The sequence below is a fragment of the Cetorhinus maximus genome, chromosome 3 (genome assembly GCF_964194155.1).
Source record: "Cetorhinus maximus chromosome 3, sCetMax3.hap1.1, whole genome shotgun sequence".
NCBI lineage: Eukaryota > Metazoa > Chordata > Chondrichthyes > Lamniformes > Cetorhinidae > Cetorhinus > Cetorhinus maximus.
The window spans coordinates 204,068,991-204,085,411 of NC_135881.1; the positions used below are offsets into that span (position 1 = coordinate 204,068,991).

Below are 16,421 nucleotides of genomic sequence, written 5' to 3' on the forward strand. Positions count from 1 at the left end.
CGTTCAGCCCATCAAGTTGATACATATCTTTCAAAGAACAATCCTCACTCTTTCCCCCCCATATTTGCTCCTCCCAGAATTCACCCAATTCCTTTTTGAAAGCAAGTATACCTGTATTCACCACACAGCCAGGCCGCGTATTCCGAATCCTAGCCCTTTGTTGCATTAAGAAGAAGCTTTTCCTCATGTCACCTCTGCTTCTTCACCAATCACTGAAACCTCTGCCTTCTGGCCATCGACCCGAAAGCCGTTGGACACCGGTTTCTCTTTGTTTTCTCGGTCTAAGCACTTAATGATGTTAAACGGTTTCATCAGATCTCCATTTAGTCTCGAGTGTTCTGGGAAGGACAACCTCAATCTCTCCGTGTAACTAATCCCCCATCCCTGGGACCATCCTAGTAAACCTCTTCTTCAGAGCCTTCATATCCTTGCTAAAGCGTGGTGCTCAGAACTTAATAAACAATGTGACCGAACTAGTGTTTCAGAAAAGATTATTGAAGGCTGGTTTATTATTTTAAAAAAAACACAGGCACTCGCATTGTTTTTTGATATCAAGGAAATGTACTTTGAGGAAGTGAGATAATTGACATCCTGTGCGGATTTTTAAAGTAATGAGAGGCTTAATAACCTTTTCTGAGATGCATTATTGTTTTAAAATATCTTCAAAATCGATTCATCCTTTCAGGTAGTTTTTTTTTGGCTTGGGGATGTCCTGGCCCGTGGTGATAGATGGTGGTAGACGGTGACAGACGATGATAGACGGTGGTGGACGGTGATGGACGGTGATGGACGGTGGTAGACGTTGATAGACGGTGATGGATGGTGGTGGACGGTGATGGACGGTGGTGGACGGTGATGGACGGTGATGGACAGTGGTAGACAGTGATGGACGGTGATGGACGGTGATGGACAGTGGTAGACGGTGATGGATGGTGGTAGACGGTGATAGATGGTTATGGACGGTGATGGACAGTGGTAGACGGTGATGGACAGTGGTAGATGGTGGTAGACGGTGATGGACGGTGATGGACGGTGGTAGACGGTGGTAGACGGTGATGGACGGTGATGGACAGTGGTAGACGGTGATGGACAGTGATGGACAGTGGTAGACGGTGATAGACGGTGATAGACGGTGATAGACGGTGATAGACAGTTATGGACGGTGACGGACAGTGGTAGACGGTGACGGACGGTGGTAGACGGTGACGGACCGTGGTAGACGGTGACAGACGGTGGTGGACGGTGATGGACGGTTATGGACGGTGATGGACGGTGGTAGACGTTGATAGACGGTGATGGATGGTGATGGACGGTTATGGATGGTGGTGGACGGTGATGGACAGTGGTGGACAGTGATGGACGGTGATGGACAGTGGTAGGCGGTGATGGACGGTGGTAGACGGTGATAGATGGTTATGGACGGTGATGGACAGTGGTAGACGGTGATGGACAGTGGTAGACGGTGATGGACGGTGATGGACGGTGGTGGACGGTGGTGGACGGTGGTGGACGGTGGTAGATGGTGGTAGATGGTGGTAGACGGTGATAGACGGTGATAGACGGTGATAGACGGTGATAGACGGTGATAGACGGTGATAGACGGTGATAGACAGTTATGGACGGTGGTAGACGGTGACGGACAGTGATGGACGGTGGTAGACGGTGATGGACGGTGACGGACGGTGGTAGACGGTGACGGACGGTTATGGACGGTGACGGACGGTGGTAGACGGTGACGGACGGTGGTAGACGGTGACGGGCGGTGGTAGAGGGTGACAGACGGTGGTAGACGGTGATAGACGGTAGGGTTGCTAACAGCCAGTTAGGCGGCTTGACAGCTGGTAACTTCAAGTTACGTTTTGGTGAGTCACACAGTAGATGTTACAGCAATGTGAAGACTTTATTTACAGAGTTGTGCATTCTGTACAAGGTGTTCCCTTTTCATGATCATAGAGTTATACAGCACAGAAACAGGCCCTTTGGCCCATCATTTCCGTGCTGGCCATCAAGCACCTATCTATTCTAATCCCATTTTCCAGCACTTGGCCCGTAGCCCTGTATGCTGCGGCATTTCAAGTGCTCATCTAAATACTTCTTAAATGTTGTGAGGGTTCCTGCCTCTACCACCCCCTCAGGCAGTGTGTTCCAGATTCCAACCACCTTCTGCGTGAAAAAACTTTTCCTCAAATCCCCTCCAAATCTCCTGCCCCTTACGTTAAATCTGTGCCCCCTGGTTATTGACACCTCCACTAAGGAGAAAAGTTTCTTCCTATCTACCCCATCTATGCCCCTCATAATTTTGTATACCTCTATCCGGTCCCCCCTATCTTCTCTGCTCTAAGGAAAACAACCCTAGCCTATCCAGTCTCTCTTATAGCTGAAACGTTCCAGCCCAGGCAACATCCTGGTGAATCTCCTCTGCACCCTCTCCGGTGCAATCACATCCTTCCTATAGTGTGGTGACCAGGACTGCACACAGTACTCCAGCTGTGGCCTAACTAGCGTTTTATAAAGCGTTTTATACACACGTTTCTTAAAAATGCTTTCTTAAAATGTATTATCTTGGTCTTTTAATGGGCTGTTGAAGGCTGTGGCATTGGGTTGTGACCAGTGAGCTTCAGTCTGTGTTGTTGCTCACTGCTGGGTCCTTGGCTTGTCCATGTGAAGCGTGTGAATTGTGAAAGTGGAAACAGCCACGACAATGGAGCAGTTGGTATTATAATCTGATTAGGGTGTAAATAGTTCAGCAAACACTTTAAGCAAACACGTGGGCCCAGGTTTCCACCCCTGGGTCCGGGGGGCGCAGAGATGGGAGGATTCTCAGCTCCGCAAAGCCGGCCTTTAAAAATGGCCACACCGCGGGTCGGATTTTCATTCCGGGGGACGAGCCGGATCGGAAGCCGGGTTGCTCCCGGAACGAGTGCGGAAGCTGCTGGGTGTAGTGGCAGGCTGGGGGGAAGACCTGCCTCTGTGCTCCGGCACTGGATTGAATTCAATCAAAAAGAAAGATTAAAACAAAAACAGCCCTCCGGCCCTCACCCCCTTTAACCACCCCCACACCCACCCTCCCCACACTCCTCATGCACTTCCATGCCCCTAACCCACATCCCCATGGCTCCTCAAACCCCCATGCCAACCAACACCCCTCTACCCACCCATCATAGCTGCTCATACCCTCTAATCCCCTACATCCCCAAGGCACCTTGTAGCACCAATGCAAACTTAGTACTAACTCATACCAACCTATGCCCCCCCCACCAACCACCCTTTGCACTTACCCCCCTCCATGCCAACTTACCTAGTATCCTTGGACAGTTCCTTGACAGCTTGGCAGTTTCTTGACAGCTTAACAGTTCCAATGAGTTCATGCACTTTTTACGCACAATCATATTTACTTTTAACAATCCTAAAGGGTGCCTTACCTATTGCTAAGGTGTCCCAGGACCATATCCAAAAGGATACCTTACCTCCCCAAAGGGATACGTACCCTGGCTATCCAAATGAATCCACCAAGATCAGACCTCCTCTTCCCTGTTCTAATCTGCACTCTCTGGGTTTCCCACTCCTGGCCTACCAAGATCCCACATCAGTGGAGGCGGCTGGTGATTTAAATGGCCAGCTGACTCCACGATCCCCAGTCTGTCTCCACTCCTGTTCCTGTGAAAATGGAACAGGCAGTGTTTAGGGGTGGGACTTCGGATTTCAGGGATTTTCGCCATGATGGAGAGGTTCTCTGCCATGATGGAGAGAGGTTCTCCGCCATGATGGAGAGAGGTTCTCCGCCAAGGTAGAGAGGTTCTCCGCCATGATGGAGAGAGGTTCTCCGCCATGATGGAGAGAGGTTCTCCGCCATGATGGAGAGAGGTTCTCCGCCATGATGGAGAGAGGTTCTCCGCCATGATGGAGCAAGGTTCTCCGCCATGATGGAAGCCTGGGTCTTGGTTTCGGTGGAAGTTGTGTGACCGGTTTGAGATTCTGTACAAAGTGCTCAAATTGTAACAGTGCTGGACATGAACGGCAAAATGATCTATGACTGTGAGGACCTTGCAGCCGATAGCCACCCTTATGTCACCCGATAGTCCTTAAGTCTGTACTTTCAGCAGGGATGGGTCACTGGAGCCGCTGCAAATCAAAGTGTGGCTCGTGCTGTCTTAATGGAGCTCGGATAACTCGGTACAGATCCGTGAGTGAACTTGGGGCGTTTCTGCTTCGTGTGCTCCAGCTACATTCAGACTTTTAACTGCAGGACAGCCCGAGAACCTGCCTGCTGGGAAAAGCGGTCACTTTTAGGGAACTGAAAACAATTGATTCTGTTTTTCTGTCTCTCTACCGCGCTGCGTTATGAAGGGGATAGACGCCTTCACGATGTTAACCCCTTCTAACTCTGGAATGCACATAATCTTTTGTTCACTCCCCAGAGACAGACATAAGCATCGTGACAGCTACTGCTCCCCGTCATATGAAAGGCAGCACAGACGTGAACGGAAAAGGACGCATAGGTGAGATTTACTGGGCCCTTTTCTTTTCCAATCCTTCAATCACTAAAGTCAGGAGTGCTTTTGGATTTTGTTTAGTTATTCCAAACACGCTTTGGGAAAGCTAGCATTGGTTACTTGCCTGCCGAGGCTGGTGATGTGCCTTGTGTGCAAAGGTTTGATGTCCGCAGTTGGGAATCTACAGTTAGCAGCCTGTTACTGTGTGAGAAGCTGAGAGATCTCAGGATGTAGACAGAGGTAATAACACTGGGATTGGCCTGAATCTCTCCAGTGAGGCTCGAGTCATTACAGCACATAAGGAGGCCATTCAGCCTATCAAATCCCCCACTATCAATATCCTGTGAGTTACCATTGACTAGAAACTGAACTGGACTAGCCATATAAATACTGTGGCTGCAAGAACAGGTCAGAGGCTAGGAATAATGCGACGAGTAACTCACCTCCTGACTCCCCAAAGCCTGTCCACCATTTACAAGGCACAAGTCAGGAGTGTGATGGGATACTCCCCACTTGCCTGGATGAGTGCAGCTCCCACAACACTCAAGAAGCTCGACACCATCCAGGACAAAGCAACCCACTTGACTGGCACCCGTCCACAAACATTCACTCCCTCCACCACCAATGAACAGTAGCAGTTGTGTGTACCATCTACAAAATGCACTGCAGAAACTCACCAAGGCTCCTTCAACAGCACCCTCCAAAACTATGACCACTACCATCTAGAAGGACAAGGGTAGCAGATACATGGGAACACCACCACCTGGAAGTTCCCCTCCAAGTCACTCACCATCCTGACTTGGAAATATATCGGCAGTTCCTTCACTGTCGCTGGGTCAAAATCCTGGAACTCCCTCCCTAACAGCGCTGTGGGTGTACCTACACCACATGGACTGCAGCGGTTCAAGAAGGCAGCTCACCACCAATTTCTCAAGGGCAATTAGGGATGGGCAATAAACGCTGGCCCAGCCAGCGAAGCCCACATCCCAGGAATGAATAAAATAAAAAATCCAATTTTCTTTTGAAATTGTTGATCGCTTCTAGCACCCTTGCAGGCAGCGAGTTCCAAGCCAATACCACTCGCTGTGTAAAAAAATAAAATCTCCCTCACAACTCCTTCTGCATCTCTTACCCAAAACCATAAACCTGTGTCCTTAGTCCTTGTATAATCAGCTAATGTGAACAGTTTTTTATTTTTAGTTTACTATATTTAAACCTGTGCTCCTCTGTCCGATCTCCCTTTAATCTCCTTTGCTCCAAGCAAAACAACCCCAACTTCCCCAACTCCTAACCTTGTACCTAAAATCCCTCACCCCTGGAAGTATTTTGGCAAGTCTCCCTTGCAGCCACCCAAGACCCTTCCAATGAGGGTTGAACTTGGACCACTTAAATTTAATGTCCAAATAACTTGGTGCTGTGGTTGAGTTTTAGGGGTGTTTGAATGCACTGTAACCATGAAGGAAGTGACTTGAGCATAAGTTTCTCCTTGAAATATTTAGACTTGTTAACTTTGAATGAGGTATGGTAATTCAGCAGGAAGCTACGCGTTTTCAGCCTGCCTGTGTTTCCCTCAGTTTTATTCTTAGCTTTGTTGAGTATTTGCTAAAGTATAGAAGATGCTGAGAGCTGTGGTTGAGTGGTTGTGCTTCAAGCTGATGCCCCTGGGCCAGCATCTTCCAGCCTGTACCAAGTTCCAGTTAATTAGCATGCCCGCCAGAAAAAAACAAACTCGGTGTTGAATTCAAAATAGCGCCCACGGATTAAAGTAGTTTAAAGAAATCGGTGATGGAAAAATAAGACAAAATCCGCGGAACTATTTCCATCATTTAGAGCTTACCTCATAGTAAGCTTAAAATTTGAGCATGAAAATTTTCCAATGTGTGCGGATATGGGAGCAGGAGGAGGCCATTCAGCCCCTCGAACCCCCTCTGCCAATCAGTTAGATTATGGCTGATCTACTCCATTTACCCTGTGATTGCACCGTATCCCTTCGTACCCTGACCTCACAAATACCTGGCGATCTCAGCCTTGAAAGCTCCAGTGGATCCCCAGCATCGTCCGGAGCCTTTTGGGGAAGAGAGTTCCAGATTTCTACCACGCTGCATGCCGCAAAAATACTTCCTGATTTTGTTCCCTGAACGGCCCGGCTCGGCTCTGATTTTAAGATCATGCCCCCCTTGTTCTTGATTTTGCCCAGGGTAAAATCAGAAAGTCCTTACATCGAGGAGGAGGCATCCATTCGGCCCATTGAATCCATGCCAGCTCTCTTCAGGGAAATCCAGTCAGTCTCGTTCCTCCCCAGCGCAATCCCCATAGCTCTGCAAGTGTATTTCCCCACAATATTGTCTCTGCCTTCACCACCCGGTTCATAGGCAGCATCATTACCACTCGCTGCGGGAAAAATGTTCTTTCTCACGTTCCCCCAGTATGTCTTGCCCAAGACCTTAAATCTGTGTCCCTCCCACCCCCAACCCTTGTACCCATCTGCTAATGGAAACAGCCTATTTTTATCTACCCTATTAAAACCTGAGGGAAAAAGTGTCTCTTATCCTGTCAAATCCTTTTAACATTTTATACACCTCAACTGGATCATCCCTCGAGCTCCTCTACTTAACATAATACAAGCCTTATTTACACAGTAAAAACAGAAAATGCTGGAAAAACTCAGCAGGTCTGGCAGCATCTGTGGAGAGAGAAACAGGGTTAACGTTTTGAGTCCGTATGACTCTTCTTCAGAGCTAAAGAGAAGTAGAAGTGTCTTTACCTCGACCATTAACACTCTCTTTGCTTGTGTCTATGGCATCTTTGTTGATCTCTACTTGGCTCCCACCTATTATTGACTTTATATCTTGTTCCATCTGCTCCGCCCACTCTTAAACAGTATAAAATCCATCACATTTCTACTTCTCTTTAGCTCTGAAGAAGAGTCATATGGACTCGAAACGTTAACTCTGTTTCTCTCTCTCTCTCTCCACAGACGCTGCCAGACCTGCTGAGTTTTTCCAGCATTTTCTGTTTTTTATTTCGGATTTCCAGCCTCTGCAGTATTTTGCAGATTTACACAACCTGTCCTCAAAATTTAACTTTCATCGGACAGCGATCGCTACAGCTAGTACAAATTCTGGCCGGTGTGTTTGAAAATCGCTTTTATTTCCCTTACCTCGTTCGGCGTGCGGCAAACATTCGATGGGTAAAAGAGCGGGTTTTTATTCCTTTACAAAGGCCTGAGGGTGTCTGGAATCTTTCTGTGCTTTTTCTTTGAAGCCGGTCAAGCAGCAGAGAGAGGAAGCGCCCTCACTGGGAGGATGAGAGAGATCGGAGGTCAACGGGTCACAGTTCAAGTAAGGAGAAGCCCCATTCTGCCACCCGAAGCAAGGAGACTGAGGAGAGCTCCTTCACTGAAAAGATTGAGGAGGAGAAAGAGGAGGAAGAGCTGCTAAATACAAAGCCAGTGTGGATTCGCTGTACTCACTCTGAGAATTACTATTCCAGTGACCCCATGGATCAGGTGGTAAGTACAGCCTGGTCGTATTCCATGGAGTGTACAGCACAGAAACAGGCCATTCAGCCCATCTGCTCTCTGCCAGTGTTTATGTTCCACATGAGCCTCCTTCCACCCCCCCCCCCCGACCCCCCTTTGTCTCACCCCATCGGCATATCCTTCTATTCCTTTCTCCCTCATGCGTCTATCCAGCTTCCCTTGGTGAATGGCTTTGCACTCCCTGTGGCTGTGAGTTCTACGTTCTCACTGCTCCCCGGGTAGAGGAGTTTCTCCTGAATTCCCTATTGGATTTGTTAGTGACTCTCTCACATTTATGCCCCTGGTTCGCCTTCCCCTTTCAAATGGGAGTTGTCTGCCCTACATCTACCCTATCGAACCCTTTTATAATTTTAGACAAGGTTTATTACGTTTGTATATCTTTGCACGGTTTGAATTAAGTGCAGATTGACCTGTCAAAGGGCTGCGGAAAACTAATGGAACATTGGACTTTACATAAAGACCTGCTTGGTGAGCTGCAAATTTAACTAGCCCTGATTTTCAGCCATTTATGCTTCTTGGGGATATAGTACATCATGGTGCTGTAATTTATAATTAATGCAGAGAGCAAATCCTGCCCATGCTTTTAATTCCCAAAGATGTGCACAGTATTACGTAGAATGAATAGCGTTGAAACATGCCCATCCTGGTGGTTATGCTCCACATGAACCTCATCTCACCCCATCACCATATCCATCTATTCCTTTTTCCCTCATGTGTTTATCCTGCTTCCCCTTAATGGAACGTTGCACATCGATGATGTTGACCTCAACCACCCCAAGGGGAGGCAGTGGCGTAGCGGTATTGTCGCTGGACTAGTAATCCAGAGATCCAGGGTAATGCTCTGGGTTTGCATCTGGCCAGGGTAGATGGTGGAATTTGAATTCAATAAAAAATCTGGAATTAAAAGTCTAATGATGACCATGAAAGCATTGATGATTGTTGTAAAAACCCATCTGGTTCATGAATGGAAGGAAATCTGTTGTCCTTACCTTGTCTGGCCTACATGTGACTCCAGACCTAAAGCAATGTGGTTGACTCTTAAATTCCCTCTGAACTAGGGCAACTAGGGATGGGTAATAAGTGCTGGCTTAGCCAACGACACCCACATCCTACAAACGAGTAATAAAAAAAACAATCTGGTAGTGAGTTCCACATTCTCATCACTCTCTGTAAAGGAGCTTCTTCCTGAACTCCCTATTGGATTAATTAGTGACTATTACATTCAAGGCCCTTAATTTGCGATTTTCTCTGCAAATGGAAACATCTTCTCCCTACGTCCGCCCTTCCATAATCTCAAACACCTCCACCGGGTCTAAAGAAAAGAGACCCAGCCTGTTCGGTCTTTCCTGGTGGGTCAAGTAAAACTTTCCGGCATCTTCTGCAGTATTCTGTGTCTTTTTTTTATGATATGGAGACCAGGGCCGTGCTCAGTACTCCCAAGCAGGGCCCAACCAAATTTCTGTGCTAGTTTAATGTAACTTCTAATCGAAAAGCAGAACATTAGCGGATGCTGGAAACCTGAAATAAGAAACAGAAACCGCTGGCTAGAACCTCAGCCGGATCTGGCAACATCTGCGTCGAGAGAGAGATAAAGGTCATCGGCCTTGAAATGTTAACTCTGTTTTTCACTTTCTTACAACACATGCTGCCTAAACCTGCTGAGGTTTTTTTCCAGCTGTTTTCTGTTTTAACATTACATCTCTGCTTTTCAATTCCACTCTGGAAACAAAGCCCGGTGCGTTATTTGCTTTGTTTTTTTTAGTTGTCTTATTATGTGGAGTTCGAAACACTAACAGGTCAGCCGTGATCTTACTGAAGGGTGGAGCAGGCATGAGGGGCTGAGTGGCCTACTTCTCCTTTTTCTTATGATGTGTACCTATGACCTGTGTGTCTCTACCCCTCTGCCCCTCAAATCCATTATAACTCTTCTTCTCCGGAGAGTATGTGGGGCCCTTCTTGCCCCTTCCAAAATGGACCTAACATAAAAGGGGCAATTTGTTTTTCTGGATTTCTTCTGTTGTGATGTACGCTTTTGCCATATTTTGCCTACATTTGGACAATGTCTGTAGCTTTTTCTTCTCTTGAAATTCTTACTTGTCCAACCTATAGCCTCCAAAAAGTTTCATTCCTTTCTCCGTGCAGCGAATTAGAGGGGAAATGAGAATTTTTGGTCACGTGGAGGGGGTAGAGGAGATCTGGTAGGCACTACCCGAATTGGATTCTGCGGGAGATTTCAAAAGGCAATTGGATTTGTACTTCAAAAGCATTAATTTCCAGGGTCATGGGGAGAAATCTGGGGTGTGGGTGGGACTAAATTTGGTAGCTCGTTCAAGAAGCTGGCACAGACACGATAGGCCGAATGGCCTCCTCCTTGTGATGTACGATCCTCTGATAATTTCTCTGATCTTCTATTAGCGGACTAAGAAAGAGATGCGTTCCCTCAATGTTCCTGACGTTAAAGATTGACCTAGAGTTAAAAGGTTTGCGAGTGGCCCTCTTGTACCGCTGTTCTGAAACAAAAACGTTTGTAAACGCACGTCCAAACCTGACTTTGAAAATTTCAGGGTGATTCCACTGCTGTTGGCACAAGTAAACTGCGGCAGCTTTATGCGAAGTTTGATGAGGAGCTTGGGCAGAGACAGGCAAAGGCAAAAGCTGCTAGACCACCATGGGAGCCTCCGAAAACCAAACTGGATGAAGAACCAGGTATGAAAGACTGGGATTTAAAAAAAAAGTGTATTTGTGTATAGATTATATATATAATATGTATATAATATATATACGTATATATCCTGCTGATTCATCAGGGAAGTGCTTAGCTAAGCACTCCCCTGATGAATCAGCAAGATTATCGGGTAAGTAGGTGAGCTATAGACGCCCGTGTGGTTCCCAACCTTCTTCATTACTTGAGTTTTCTTCACTTCTTGTCTGGGTCCATTGTAGACGAATTGATAGAGATTGGTCTCCGTGCCTGGTCTCTGTGGTTGATCACTGCCCCAGGTTGGTAGTAGCTGAACCAGCTGGACTCCGGCCCTTTTCTGACTGGCAATGTGCCGACCTGTTTCCATCGTTTCAGTCGACCTATTCGAAGACAATGGCAGCAAGCAACCCACAGGAACCAAGAGCAAAATACTGTAGATGCTGGAAATCTGAAATAAAGACGGAAAATGCTGGAAAAGCTCAGCAGATCGGGCGGCGTCTATGGAGAGAGAGAAAAACAGAGAAACCTATCAGGGGGTTGACCTTGCATCAGATTGTCACTTTTTAATTGGATAATTATCTGAGGAGGAAAAAAAAAAATGTGCAGGGCTATGGGGAAAAGGCAAGGTAATTGGACTAGCTGAGTTGCTGTAGCAGGGAATCAGCATAGACACAATGGGCCGAATGGCCTTCTGTGCTGTAACCATTCTGCGATACACCCAGACCTTCCTGAACGAGACCATCGTCTAAGAGTCAATTTTGAGCAGTCTGTAGTTTGGGATGCGTATCCTTCACAATCTGCTTGCAGAAACCATTGGTATTAATCAGCTTTAACCCTGTTGGTGCTGGGAGCAGAAAAGAAGAATCCAGTAAATGAAATATCGTCAATAAAATACTCTTTGTCACCACCTATATGTCACAATTAATATTCACAATAGTGTACCATTGTAAATTCAATCCTGGTTTAACACAAAGCAAGATTGCTGATTAGTTCCCTGTTGCTTTCTTCATGGGCCAATCAGGGTCGACTTGCCAACCAATCAGCACCTTTTCCCCCTTTGGTATAAATTGTTGTTGTGATTGTTTGAAATTTGGCATTCTTGCATTTGTCTTGATGAGTGTGAGTTGAAAAGCTTGTACTCTCTCTTCAGCAAGATTGCCAATTAGTTACAGATTGCCGGATTGCTTTTGTCCCAAGAGCATTCGAAACATTTAATATTTCTTCATTGCCCTGTTGATTGGTAGTTTAATGTTCATGAATATTTTAATGCGATTTTTTTTTTTTTCCTCTGCTCAGACGCCAGCTCCAGTGATTCGGGCTGTGACTCGGATGATAACAGCAGTGGGAGCAGTACCTGCAGCTCAGACTCTGAAATTATTGACGTAATTGAAGAAATCAAACGCAAAAAGGCACATCCCGATCGATTGCACGAGGAGTTGTGGTACAATGATCCAGGCCAGGTGTGTCAGCCCTTCTATCACAATGATACAGGACAGCCTGGACAGTCAGTGACACTCTTAAGAGTTTCTTTGTCAATGGGAACTTTTTTTTTTGAGAAGTGTTCGCGCTGTTGAAGGAAAAATCGAACAGTTCTGCCAAATTGTCATTGTGCTGCAATGCCCTATTTTACCCTTTCTCTAACCCTGTCTGTTTCCTTCTCTGTAATTTCCCTATACAATGTGCAATAAAAGATTTATTCTCTATCTAACAAGAGAAGTTTTAAATTATTTAGAGGGAAGATCGAACCCGTGTTCCCCCTTCCACCCACTTCCCTCCCGCCCTTAGAAAAGTTTCTTTTAAAAATATCGGGTTGCTCAGTCTCGCCTGACTGCCTATGCCAATTGTTGACTTGGTGACGAGCCCGATTGACCCTTGATGATTTATTTAAGTATGGATGCCCAGGGCTGCTGGTTCCGACGCCTTCCCCCTCCCCCGTATTATCGGGGTGAGCTCAGGGTGGGCGGGAAGGTGGTGAGTGGGCACCTGCCCTATTTTGTGTGCCCACCCCCACCCCCCCCCGAAAGCAAACCCGGCGGGGGTATGTAAAACGCAGCCCCTAGCCTACATACAATCATCTATTTCTGTAAGTGTACCAGTGCCAATAATTTCATAACAAGTGGAAAAGAGAAGAACCAAATACCGTGTTTTGTTGTTATAATTGAAGCTTTTGTGTCTTGTAGTATTCGTGCTATCCTTCAGAAACCTGCATGGATATTAGATGCGGAATACATGGATTGTTAATGTGATATACATGGATTTTAGGTGTGGTATACGTGGATTGTTGATGTGGTATACGTGGATAGTTGATGTGGTATACGTGGATAGTTGATGTGGTATACGTGGATAGTTGATGTGGTATACGTGGATAGTTGATGTGGTATACGTGGATAGTTGATGTGCTGTACGTGGATAATTGATGTGGTATACGTGCATTGTTGATGTGTACGTGGATAATTGATGTGGTATACGTGGATAATTGATGTGGTATACGTGCATTGTTGATGTGTACGTGGATAATTGATGTGGTAGACGTGGATAATTGATGTGGTATACATGGATAATTGATGTGGTATACGTGGATAGTTGATGTGGTATACGTGGATTGTTGATGTGGTAGACGTGGATTGTTGATGTGGTAGACGTGGATTGTTGATGTGGTAGACGTGGATTGTTGATGTGGTAGACGTGGATTGTTGATGTGGTAGACGTGGATTGTTGATGTGGTAGACGTGGATTGTTGATGTGGTAGACGTGGATTGTTGATGTGGTGTATGTGGATTGTTGATGTGGTGTACGTGGATTGTTGATGTGGTGTACGTGGATTGTTGATGTGGTGTACGTGGATTGTTGATGTGGTGTACGTGGATTGTTGATGTGGTATACGTGGATAATTGATGTGCTATACGTGGATTATTGATGTGGTGTACGTGGATTATTGATGTGGTATATGTGGATTTTTGCAAGGTTTTAACAAGGTCCCACGTGGCAAACTGATCAGTAAATAACGGGGTCAAAGGGAAGGTGGCAAGTTGGATCCAAAATTGGTTTGGTGGCAGGAAGCAAAGCGTTTTTATTTTGTGACCTGAAGGCTGTTTCCGCAGGGCTCAGTGCTGAGCCCCTTTCTGTTTGTGGTATATGTCAATGATTTAAACTTCAATACAGGGGGCATGATTAAGAAGTTTGTAGATGGTAGAGAAACTGGCCATGAGGATGATAATGAGGAAGAAAGCTGTAGACTGTAGCAATTTATCAATGGACTGGTCAGATAGACAGAGAAGTGGCAAATGAAATTCAATCTGGAGAATTGTGAGACAATGCATTTGGGGAATAGAAACAAGGCAAAGGAAAGACAGTAAATGATAGGATACTGAGAAGTGCAGTGGGGCCTTTGAGCGCATGTCCACAGATCCCTGAAAGCAGCAGGACTGAGATGAGATGGTTAACAAGGCAAACAAAATACAATAAAGCCCCACTGGTCGTGGGGGTTATGCTCCCGCAAATCCTCGCAAAGGATGAAATCGCAAATGGTGGATGTACTTTATAACGGGACTGAATTAGATAGGTTCCAGCCATCCCAGAATTTGGATGTTAATCAGGCTTTTTCTCTCCCCCAGAGAGACCTTCTTGTACTGAAGGCACCAGCTGATCCTTTCACCGTTACACACGTGGTTCTCTCTCCAATCCAGTTCTCCCCTCCCCTTCCTCCTTATTTATTTTCTTGTTTGATTTTTCATGGCAGAAAACTGAAAGCAGAAAGCAAAGTCACATGCACGGACACATGCGCACACACACGCACAAAAACACATGCGCGCGCACACACGCACAAAAACACGCACACACGTGCACAAAAACACGCACACACGTGCACACACATGCGCACACACCCACACGTGCGCGCACACATACACACACGCGCATACACATGCACAAAAACACGCGCGCACACACACATGCACAAAAACACACACACACACACACACACCCCCAGGCTTGCTACAAGTTCTTTGTTTTTAATTTGCTTAAATTGCAGATAGGTGGAGATTTGGGGCCCCAATGGGCAATCTTGTGTACAAGGACTTTCACACTGGTAAACAAAGCTGCGAAAGATGCCGTGAAGAAGTACTTTCCTTTATTAGCTGCAGCCTATAATATAAGAGCAGGAAGTTTATGCCAGAACTGTATAAAACACCAATTAGGCATAAACTAGAGTATTACATACAGTTCTGGTCACTGCCTTACAGGAGGGACATGAATTAGGCCTAATGAATTAGATAGCAAGCTCAAAACCTCATTGTGTCAGCTTCCTCAAACTGAGCAACCTGTTGTCGTTATTTATTAATTCCATATTAATTAAATCAGTGCCGCTTATGAATGAGGTAAATAAGCACTCTGGACGTTATTGGTAATTGGGCGCGACGTTCCTCGGTATTTAAGCTATTGCTTCCTCTTAACTTTCACCCCCTACTCCTAGATGAATGATGGCCCACTGTGTAAATGTAGCGCCAAGGCAAAACGAACTGGAATCAGACACAGCATTTACCCTGGTGAAGAGGTAGGAATGCACTTTGTTTTGTCCAGATGTTTTTGAATCTTGCTTGATTTAAGAGAACCTTGCATATTTCTAAAGATTTGATCTATATCTGGAAGTAGTTCCAGAAAACCTGAGTGAAAACCGATTTTTCATCCCTCTCCCTGGCAACTCTCTGAAGCTGAGTCAGACAATTCACAATCTTGATGTTGTGTTTGACTTCCCATGGTGAGCTCCTGACGACATATCCGCTCCACCACTTAGACTGTCTACTTCGACCTCCGTAACATTGGCTGACTCCAGCCCTGTCTCAGCTCATCTGAAGCTGAAACTCTTTCAAGGAAGCCCACAGTGCTCCCGAGCGTCCCACTTCCACTGTGAGCCTGGCAGTTATGGGGTTTCCACGTGTAACGCTGCTACCTTGCTTGGCAGTGCACTGCTGCTGGAACTCGCAGCACAACCTGGAATGCAGGTCTTTAAACTTCATATTCCTGCAGAATTTTGGAGTAACTTCTTTTCGCAATGCAAACATGCGACTGGAGGAACCCCATGCGGAGGAGCTGAATTGGGTCCTCGATGCCTTACATGGAGCCCTTTGAATCAAGAGAAGCTCAGTGCTGCTGTGTTCTTCATTTTATGGATATATCCTCATTGTTAACTGTAACCATAAAACATTCTGATGAAGCTATTTGATGACGAGGCTCTGATTATGACCGTGCTCCATGAGTGGATACAAAATGGCTGATAGGTTTTTAGGTACCTAGCTATTGTGACAATGTTAGGAAGTTGCAAACTATAACACGCTTTGAATTGTTTTGTTCTAGGCAAATGATGCTTGTCGTCCAATGACTAATAACGCAGGCAAATTATTCCACTATAGGATTACAGTTTCTCCGCCTACCAATTTTTTGGTAAGTGCTGTGTCGTTAGCTCTGGAAGGACAAAGTATGAATCTTTTAAGTTTATGTCTAGTGATGAATTTATATTTAATTTCCAAACCAAACGCTACATTTTGTTTTAGACTGATAGACCAACTGTGATCGAGTACGATGACCACGAATATATCTTTGAGGGATTTTCCCTGTTTTCTCACACTCCGCTTAATAATGTGAGTACCGCAATTGTAAATCATCAGCCGTATGTTTTATATTATGTATT

General features: G+C 45.9%; 1 protein-coding gene across 1 annotated transcript in view; it reads left to right on the plus strand.

The window, feature by feature from the left end:
• Nucleotides 1–16,421, plus strand: part of drosha (drosha ribonuclease III) — a 155,364-nt gene that overhangs the window by 3,285 nt on the left and 135,658 nt on the right. Inside the window, exons 3-9 of the mRNA XM_078539651.1 lie at nucleotides 4,419–4,499; nucleotides 7,758–8,004; nucleotides 10,599–10,740; nucleotides 12,032–12,195; nucleotides 15,207–15,287; nucleotides 16,088–16,174; nucleotides 16,285–16,371. Coding sequence (XP_078395777.1) covers nucleotides 4,419–4,499; nucleotides 7,758–8,004; nucleotides 10,599–10,740; nucleotides 12,032–12,195; nucleotides 15,207–15,287; nucleotides 16,088–16,174; nucleotides 16,285–16,371 — 889 coding nt within the window. The remainder of the gene's footprint in view (nucleotides 1–4,418; nucleotides 4,500–7,757; nucleotides 8,005–10,598; nucleotides 10,741–12,031; nucleotides 12,196–15,206; nucleotides 15,288–16,087; nucleotides 16,175–16,284; nucleotides 16,372–16,421) is intronic.